Source organism: Typopeltis vanoorti, chromosome 3, assembly GCF_054136105.1.
Source record: "Typopeltis vanoorti isolate ZY-2024b chromosome 3, IOZ_Tvanoo_1.0, whole genome shotgun sequence".
Classification (NCBI taxonomy): Eukaryota; Metazoa; Arthropoda; class Arachnida; order Uropygi; family Thelyphonidae; genus Typopeltis; species Typopeltis vanoorti.
In genome coordinates, this window is record NC_143551.1 from 82146684 (window position 1) to 82157414 (window position 10731).

At 32.1% G+C, this 10731-nt stretch overlaps 1 protein-coding gene across 1 annotated transcript in view; it reads left to right on the top strand.

Annotated features, from left to right (window-relative positions):
* The window catches only part of LOC150108321 (uncharacterized), a 47156-nt gene extending 36993 nt beyond the window's left edge, over positions 1-10163 (top strand). Inside the window, exon 2 of the mRNA XM_090390447.1 lies at positions 9406-10163. Coding sequence (XP_090246573.1) covers positions 9406-10163 — 758 coding nt within the window. The remainder of the gene's footprint in view (positions 1-9405) is intronic.
* The last annotated feature ends 568 nt before the right edge of the window (positions 10164-10731 follow it).

Here is a 10731-nt window from a genome sequence, read left to right on the forward strand (position 1 = left end):
CTTTTATCGACCAGAAAAATATTTTCCTATATTACCTATGAAAATTCCATTAAGACATCCTGTTCAGTACAATAGACCCCGTTTTACGGCTTCCCACTTTTACGACTGATATAGATTTTTCAATTATGACCTGTGAAATGATGAGCCACAGAAGGCAATTGGATTACAAAACGTATTATTCAATAGTAATGTGAAGACTGACGGAGACAGACAATATATACACAGCATACAACCGACAATATTTGACCAATAAGAATGATTTCTAAAATCTGAACATAGTGTATTTTTATTCAGTAACTAAGGTTTTACGTCACAAAAGGTATATATTTGCTTTTTTTTAATTTTTTTAAATCCTCGCTGTTGCTCTGTCCGAAACACTTCATAAGTAAAAGGGGAAATTAGTCTCCAGTCTGTATAATTACAGCCCAACCCTTGAAAAGGTGATAAAGGAAATAGGTGCAGAAGTTAGCCGAAGAACCCAAGAGTTTATGAGAAATTTAGCATTTTAAATGCTATAAAAAATTAAAGATGCTTGAAATGAAGTAGTCAATGAATCAGAGCTGATGGGAGTTTGGAAGAAACTCCGCCCGCTGTTCATTGATGACTTTTTAAGATCCTTTGGAAAGAACAACATGGTTGAAATTGCAAATCAGTTGGCTCTAAAAGTCTCTACTGAAGCTGTAAATGAATCGCTTATTCTTGCATGAAAAGCAGCCTACTGTTTAGGAGCTTTATTGAAATGGTAGAGCAATGGAAACATTATTGAAATGGTAGAATAATGAACCATTGAAGAAATTAAAGATCCCAATCCTACCTTTACATTATAAAGACGTGTATGTAGAATGGAAAATACTGACATCGGTTTAAAATATTTTTGAAAGTAATCCAAATTTTGGATGGAACTCCGTCTTAGCGATGATCAGGAATGCTTTGTCATGCTGCAGGGGAATTTATCGAGAGAAGAAAGACCCCTTAGTTAAGAAACTACCTGTAGATTTATTTAAGTTCAAAACAGTTAACATTTTCACGTTTGCATAATTAAATAAATGTATTTATCATTTTATTATTTAAGTGGAATATTTTAGTTTGGTGGCCCTTTTGGCGTGGTATTATACAGTTTAAACTGCATTTATAGGAAAGTAAACTAAACTCTTGGCAATACGAGCCTATGGAAAATTATTCGATTTATGACGGTCCACTTAACGAAGGTTTTCTAGGAAAACAGGTGTTAAAAGAGGAGGTTTAGTGTACTTTTCTTTAGTGTATACTCTTCTTAATTACAGTAAAAGTTCTTGACTGACATTATCGTTCATTAACACAATAAACGCAACATTTTCTAGTTGGTGGTCATACAGGCTATCCAAACTCACCGGGTCCACGCATTCACTAAAATCCGGTAAAAAGTTTCAAAGGAGTATTATAAAACAGAAATATGTATTTAAAGAGTTATTTGCAATTATGACATGGAATATTGCTCAGTATCAATTGTGTCGTGTCCTGATTCTATTCTTCCTTATATATATATATATATATATATATATATATATATATTTATTTATTTATTTATTTTATTATTATTTTTATTTCCTTTCATCCGACCTCTCTTAGTGAGCTACCCTGAGAGGAGAAAATGTACTACAATCATGCAACTTTTGAAACCATATTTTGAAATCAGCATGAAAACTCATTTCCATACTTTTAAAAGAATTTAACATACTGATTTCAAAAATAAGTTATCCACATTGGCTATGCTTATAGAATGCTATTGCGCAGGCGAGAAGTATTAACCGATTAAGGAGGTAAATCTTACAGCTCCCTGTTCTCTCTAAGTGACCAAATTATTAGAGATATTCCTATGCTAACCGGAATCCACGCGAAGTAACACGCAAATAACAATGTACGATAGAAAAACGGCAAGACTGCTTGGGATAAGTGATAATATATAAAGATGATCCGAGTCACTTTTTACGAAGGAGGAGAAGCAAGCCGTATTGAGCATCTCGAAAATCGTTGCCCTTCTAGGATGGCAACATGCTTCAATATCTTGGGTATACGCAGAATAATATAATAAATTGAAAATATCACATGAAGGCCTGTAGACCGAAAAGAGCTGACCGATCTGAGAAGAAGAAGCTTGCTGCAATTCATTAAATGACTGTGCCACTACCGTAACTGAAGGATGACGTGACATGTTTCCTTCGGCTGGAAGACTTGCGGTTAGCTCGAATACCGTTTAGGAAGCTATCTAAATCCGAGTTTCTTTATGATATACGATGGTTTTCATCCTGTAAAGCTTGCTGGAGTTTCCAAGTGAGTGACAGAAATAATGCTCTACTGTATTATTTCTGTACAGTTCTGTATGCTGATCTCATAACTAGAAGTTTCATCCATAATTTGCCAAGAACATATACTCGTACCACACTAAAGTTGGTGAAGAAATATCAGTATCGGATACAGGAAGACTGGAGAAAGGTATCATGGGGTGATGAATCCTTTTTTGTTTGTTTGTTTGTTTCATGCGAAAGGAAGGACAAGAGGATTGAAACAACTACTCAAAGTCAAGATCGGTCACGCTTCATTCCAACAATGCAAGCTGGTAGCAGCGGAATCATGGTCTAAGATATGTTTTTTGTACTTTCGGTGGATATTTCTAATAAACTGGCTACTCAATGTGTATATACTTAATAATAAAAGTGAATGTTTTTTTTTTTTTTTTGTCATACCATATCAAATCTGTATCACAAGAATGTAAATTCACCAAAATTTGATGGATTCACTAACTATCGAATTTCGTGCAGTCTACTCGTTAATTTACATAAAAAACGATCATAGGCTATATTATAATCCAAATTTTTGATCTCTGGGGTAATTTATTTCTTATCCTCCCAAGTTTATGAATTCTTGTTATAGTTAGAGAACTATTGAATCTTCCACCACCTACCAAATTTTGCTATTCCTATTTGATTAAAGAAAGGGTGTAGAGTATATATCTGGATTGTTTATACTTACCACTGGATTTCTGAATCGCCAATTACTGTAGAAATTACCAGTTTATTTTATTAAGAAACAATTGTAAGTTATTTTCATTTTAGATAAATTATGGACTCTACAACCGTGTTATAAATAACTGTTTTAATTTCCCGACGTTTCGATCTTCATATGAAGGTCATCATCTGGAGTATATACAATATATACAGACACAAGCTGAATTACATTTTACACAGTATGCTAAAGAGACAATGATTTGATCAACGGTTATTCTACTGGCATGACCTCTAGTAAAAGGAGAATATTTTAAAAAATTAAATAAATAAATAAAAAATACAAATTAAAATTAAAATTAATTAATTAATTAATTAAAAACTACATCAAAGCTATATTCTATTTAAGAAAAAATCAGAGAAACATTCTTTCATATAGATAGTTTTCTTACAGTAACAATAATGTCCTAATTTAACATGACAATCGTTATATTAGGTTTAAGATTTTGGATTACTTAAAGTCGTATTTATAGTTAACTCTTAGGGAGAAAGGTTAAGTGGGTAGAATATGTGCTTGCCATATGCTTGGGATTTTTAGACCATCATTATTGTTAAGATTAGGGTGGTTGATAAGAATCTCACAGGCTTCCTTAAATTCGTTCATACCATGTTTTGGTGTGATGTAAACAACTGGTGCTTTTCCAGTCAATTCTACGTAAAGTGTTCAGGGCATGATCAGAAAGGCCAGCTTCACCATAGTTATTATATTTAATGTGTCGTTTATGTTCCTTTTGTCTGATAGTCCTGTTTCCCCTATATTGGGTAGATTATTACAGATGCAATAAATACGGTTACTCCAGGGTGGGCCAGAAGAGGGAATGGGTCTTTAGATGAGTTGAGTAAGCTCTTTAATTTTGCAGGTTTAAAGGTGGCTTTAAGGTTGTATTTCTGTAGTATTATGTTTAAACTAAAATACATCACATAAAATATCTGATGTCCTTTTAATGTATGGAATGGTTATAGTTTTATTGTAGTCTAGTTTATCTTTGTTTTTTAGTGAGGTCTTATAGAGAATTTTGTTGACAGTCGAAACGTCGGGAAATTAATATAGTTATTTATAACACAGTTGTAGAGTCCATAATTTATCTAAAATAAATGCTGATCACCGTGTAACACTAAAGGAAAGAATTGTAGATTATATTTTAAATAGGCTATATTACTCGTATAACTCGAAATTTTCATCTCCGGAGTAATTTATTTCTTCTCCGCCTTCAATTTATCCTCTTCTCCGGCTTTTTTTTTCTGTAATTCTATAAAATGTTTATTTATTTATTTATTATTATCGTTCTTTTTTTAAAAAATCTAATGCTAAAAGAAAGGACAATACAGATTAATTAAACTTGTGTTGAGATAAGTGTAGACAATTATTATTTAAAATAATGGTTGAAATATCACGTGACATTTCTGAAATATCGCAGTATATGCGTATTCGCAGTAGTGACCTTATTATAAAATGTAATTAGATTACTGAAACAAGTCTGGTTTTTCGAACAAATGGAATTTGAAAAATAATGTAAAGCAACGGAGTGAATTCTTAGGGAATAAGTCAGTACTAAAAATTAGTCTTTCTGTTTCTTATAAAGCTGGTTAAAGCACCTAGCGACATTTGTTAATTCTCCGGTAATGATAATGAAAGTTATTTATTAGTATTTAATACTTTTTTTTTGAGATTTAATTTCATGTAACCTTCTTGTCATATGATGTTAAGTTAATATCCTTTAAACAGTAATGCTGTTTTATTGTAGGAATTTGCCATTAAATTTCCAGATAAATTTATTTCGCTACTCATTTATCACATCATTATGATTTCAGTGATGGCTTCTCGTCCTTATCTTCTGTACTTCTTCAATTCTTTGAAAAATATCTGAGATATCTATCTGACCAGTTCCTTAAACAAATTCTAGTTGTTGAAATGTGCTGGTCAGGAGAAGCGTCCTCCTTCTCCTCTGTTTAATTACCGCATCTGCAAACTGCATTCCTTAATCAACTTCACAGCAGCCATTCTATAGTTCTGATACTACTATATACTACATTCTATAATTCGGAGTTTGTTACTACCCCCGGACTCTTCCTAATGTCTGCCCATATCCTTGAAATCATCCAGGCGACCAAATTTTATGCATTAAATTCAGATGCGGTGTAATCAAAGCTGTATAAGAGGAATAACCGCTTCCTTACTACTTAAATGTTCTTATTTCAGTTAGCATCAGCCGGTATCTACACGCCTGCCCTTTGGTTGAAAAGCGCTATGTCAGAATCTCATCTAGGAAGCAAACTTTACGAGAGCTTATTCAATTGAAGGCAAGTCAGCTGGTTTCATGCCAGGAAGCATAAAACCAGCATGCGATTAACAGACATAATAAATATACTGGCCTCATAATCTTAGTTGTTTTTATCACATTTCCAAATAACAGCAATTCACTGCAGCACTTTCGGTGAGGTCCCTTGACATTTAACTCCCTAATTACCACTAACCCAAAATACACTGGTGATACGGTACCGGAGTTCGACAGGGAAAAATGGAAAAACATTTATCTCCGTTTGAACGAGGTCTCCATTCGTCTACTTACACACGAATGGTCTATTCAAACGGGCATTGTCAGCTGCTTAGGACATTATTTCATAACACGGGGACAAATTTATTCTACTGGAATCGCCTTATGTATATCAATTACTTAAAATCCTGAAAACACCTCCAGCTAATTTGCTTCTAATCCATCAACCCCTGTCTCTTGGAATAAAATAATTTCCATCAGTATGAAATGTCTTAATAAAATAATCACTAAAAATAGATCCATTATAACTTCTGCATTCTACCAGCAACTCCATCGAACAAAGTGATTCTCTGATAGTTATTCTTTTTCTTGATAGCCACATAGTAAATAAAAAAAAATAAAAATAAATAAAAAACTTTGGGGTTTCATTAAATTGTTTAGGTAGTCTCTTTTCCTAATCTCTAAGTCCGACTCTTTGTATTTGTCACGTAACAGCTTTCTCTTCTTCTGCAACTCTTGTTTAATTTCTTCATCTTTATTAACACATTTAATTCCGACCTCGTTTTTTCTTTTAAATATACGCAAAGAGTCTGTTATGGTTATTATCAAATATTTATATAATCTAGTATGGCTGATATTTATTAAATTGCTTGATAGTAATAATTTGAAATGTTTTTCCTCATATATACTACCTATAATATTAAAATATTGCATTTGCCATGTAAAAATTTGCCCATATATAAATATAATCTAGGCGGACAAAATATTTATGAGCTCGTTTATCAAAATATTTCCTCAAAATGAAACTGACTGTGGTCTAATTTTGTTTATTTTGAAAAGAAACAAGAGTCCAAATTTGTTTCCAATTCACGGATATTCAGTGGGAGAATTCAAAATTTTCAGGACTTACAGAACAGAAACAAAAGAAAATAATAAATGCAATCTACAAAACCTAGCGAAGTTTATTAAGAATTTCTGACACCAAATGAATATCTATTACCAACAGCTGACCACAAATTTCAAACAAGAATAAAATATACGAAAAGTAACTTCATAGGATCTAGGAAGTTAGTTGGAAGCACGTTCTTGGTAAGATGTTACCCTTTTGTTAGTTGAAAAGATAGTTCATTACACTCTCATAGTGACAGCAAAGACTGACAGAAAGGCTGTAATGACATAGCGTAGGGTCAGGACGGGAAACCAATTGATTATGGTGGAGCATCAAACCGGTTGCAACGGGGAGGGAGCAGGGGAAGTTAAGTTTAGAAGACTGTTAGACTGTTTTCAACGCTTCTTCAATCGTATTCAATCACCTGCCTTTAAAACAAGGATATCCAGAGTAGCGCAAGGACAATTGTATTGGTGTTAAAACATGAATGAAAATGTTTCAAAAATAAATTGACTGTTTCCTTTTTGTGTGACAAAATGTCGTAATTATATTATTTTGATAAGTAAGAAATACAATGCAAATATAATATTTCATTCACACCCTCTGTCAGTCATCGTATGAAGTTGGGACTGAAGATTTCAGCGGTCATTGTCCAAGTATCTTTAATGCATTTATAAGCGCATTGCAGTATATCTTCATTTTTTTTCTTATAAATTGATATAATATAGAAATTGATTTTAAAAAAAATTATAAATGCAAATAGGTCATTTCGATTTCTATTGTACAATATTTGCATTTGCTTCAATTTTTCAATTAAATCAGTATCTCTGCGATAATAATTATCTCTTTAGTTTTATTATAAAATCATAACGGATAGCTGAACATATAAAAATTTAATAAATGGCATAGTGGTCCATTTATCTACTTCCATTTGCTCCACTGGACGCTATGCATATTATTATGTTATCTGGCACATTCATATATAATTAATTAGATTGGATGCATAATTAATAAAATGCACACTATTGTGCAATATTGTGGATAATGTCAAGTATTTTTATGTGAATTACATAAACAGAAGAGGGCTTTCCTCAATTTTTGCATAAAATTGATGTGAAAATTACAATAAAAGTTAAAGGCCACCATCGTTTATAATCGCTGTAAACGTATTTTCGTGTAATTTTCACTGTAAAGAAATTGTGTATTAACACTTATTCAATGCCTCACGTTCGAAATGAAAGAGTTTTTTTTTTCGTTTTTTTTTCTTTTTTTAAGTTTTTTACAAGAACGATATCATTATCATGGTCACTGTCTTTGAAACCTGTACTGCAAGGTTTTCGGGCTGAAATACCTAACAATTACAGGAGAATGCCGTCTACAACACGCAAACTTGCAGTTAAGGAATTTTCAAAGGCAATTTTAAAACCGGTTTTGTTACTCGAAAGAGTAGAACATTTCTGCCGGAACTAGGGTACAAAAAAAAAAGAGGAAAAAAAAAAGGCTTGAAACAAAAAAGTGCATAAAAATATCTAATGGAGCAATACGATGAACGAGAGATTAGATCTAAAACACTTATGAAAAAGTCATTTAATAGTTCACTAAACTCTAAAAACAAACATATCTTTACTCATTCTCTTTCCCTAAGTATCTACTATTTCTTTAAGTACTTATCTCTTCTGCTAAATTTTCCTGAGTAAAACTTTTCAAAACAATAAATTTTAATTAATACTGAAATTAAAAAAGTTTGTTTCTCTGGCATCATGCATATGTTGGAATGGTAATAAGATTGTTTCCTTTCTGAGGCTCAAGTATCTAGACTGTGATTATAATTATTTATTTACTCTCGTTACCGTTCTTCACGGTCATGGCAATGCAATTTTGGATATCGGAAATTCCAATTTCTGTATGAAATGAAATGATTTGTGAAAAGCACCTTGTTTTACTTTTCAAATTCACACGAGCATTTAATCATCTGTTCAGTTACGGATATTCCATCTTATACGAAGTTCCCTTAAAAATGTCGATAATTTAAATGCAAAGATTTATTTTAAAGAAAAGATACAGGAGTAATAAACATTTAAACTAGAGCATGTTTTAGAGTCGGAGAGGGGATAAACAATGTGAGTTCAATGAGTGTCTCGGCATATATATAACTTATAATACAGCTCTTGCCACATGCGTTCCAACAGTTTCTGAGTAAGTGTGTCTAATTTCTCTATTTTTGTCTTTCAACTCTTATAGTGACACATATACTTTATCTTCTACATAATCCCATAGGGAAAAAAAAAACTCGAAGAATTTAAGGTCAGGATATGTTTTAGCCAGGAAAGATACAAAGAAGTTCTTGAGTATCCTGCTCAATATTGCCAGTTTCCTTAAACTGATTATATACACATACTGCTTGAGACATTTATACATTTATCATTCTCCTGATAGATTGATTTATCCTTCTTTACAGCGAACTAGCGACTCGAATTTTGGGTTCCATAAAACGGACTCTTTATTTATTTATTTTTTTTAAATCTATCACCAGCTTGACAATTGATGATTAGAATGGGATGGGGAATGAATGTGCAAAACTTATTTAAGCAGATGAATGACCATGTTAGTCTAGATAATATCGACAGTTTGGATAATATTTACACTTAAAATACCAGCATTCCTTTGTGAAAACCTAGTACAATACTACTACTACTACTACTGCTAATAATAATAATAATAATAATAATAATAATAATAATAATAATAATAATAATAATAATAATAACAACAATAATAACAAAACTTGAGCATCGATGTTCAAATTAATTGGTATGGAGCAGAGGTGATAAAAGTTACTTTAAAAAAGATTACAAGCTGTATGAGCAGTTATGTACTGTTTAGTTAATTCATTTTTTCCGATTTTTTTAAATATAACACAGCTGCTTTATAAATGTATGTCACAGAAAAGTCAACTAATTTTGTTTATATTTCTTCGCAGATAAAGCAAGCAGTGATAACGATAATTCAACTCCTGAAGAATCAGCATCATCAATATACCCCGATAATAACAAAGGAAATGAACCATCCGAAATTCATTTTCACTCCAAGAAGTCTTTACAGGGAAGAAGTGCTAAATCTATAGGAAATGCAGCTAAGTCCAGGTTTACAGAAATCGTAAAATATATGTTGCATATTGTTGAAGAATTCCATTTCAAACGATATTTAGACCACAAGCAGTTAAAGGTAAAATCCGGTGACTCCATAAACACGCATTCCAGTGAAAGGGAAATGCGTGCTTCAGTTAAAAGAGAAGATGAACTACAGAATTCCACATATCATAGCCGGTTCTTGGAAGAATACTCTTCTGTAGATGGCAAGAACTTAGCAAGCTCCAGTTCAAGCAGCCTCTCTAACTCCACGGAATATCATCTGTACGAGGAAATCGACTATGATCTTCTTGGATGCACAGTGTCGAAAAAAAAAGTAGATGTACCCCCTCCTCTGCCAGCTCGTCCCGTTAAGCTTCTACAAAAGCAATGCCAACCACCAGACCAAAGATTTCTATCATCCTCATCCTCAACTTCACATACTACAGAAAAATATTCATCTGGGTCATTAAGAAATTGTCCCAAGCAAAGAAACAATTTATATTCTTTATTTTCGGATCAAACAGAAAGGAGAAATATATCCAGTTATTTGGAAAAAGAGTGGAGGACTTATTACGATACGGATGATGAATATGGTTTCAAGAAATAGATTAAAATTGTTATTTAATATTTGAAAATCGATTCTTATTTTACTTACTATTGTTTTTCAGTACGTATATTTGTACATTATTCCCCTGCATTATTAACTAACCAGGACTCTATTGAACCGTTATTATTTGTGCAAAGTTTTTATAATGAGGGAAATTTACATAAAATTTATAGGTATCATACCATGTATGATTATACTGACTATACATAAACTCTTATTAGAAGCTTAACAGTATTTTTTATATCAAGTTGATTTTACCATCATCTTTAAGAAATATACCTAAGACTGGTTCCTTCTCTAGTAATCTAAGACAGCTTCTTGTAAATGTGGAAGGTCTGAAACCTTATCCAGATGAGCATTAGAATAATAACGATCAAATGAGAAAAATATCTGCCTACTGCAATCAGGTTTGCGTCTGCCTTCTTTTTTTTTAGCCTTTCTTCAATTTTTAATGTTTATTATAATAAAACAAAAATATTACTTTAAACTGTACTGTTGCAAAATTTGAAAGCGCCTAAATTATATTATGTTCTTTTCGGGAACAAATTGCAAATGTCATATTTTTAAA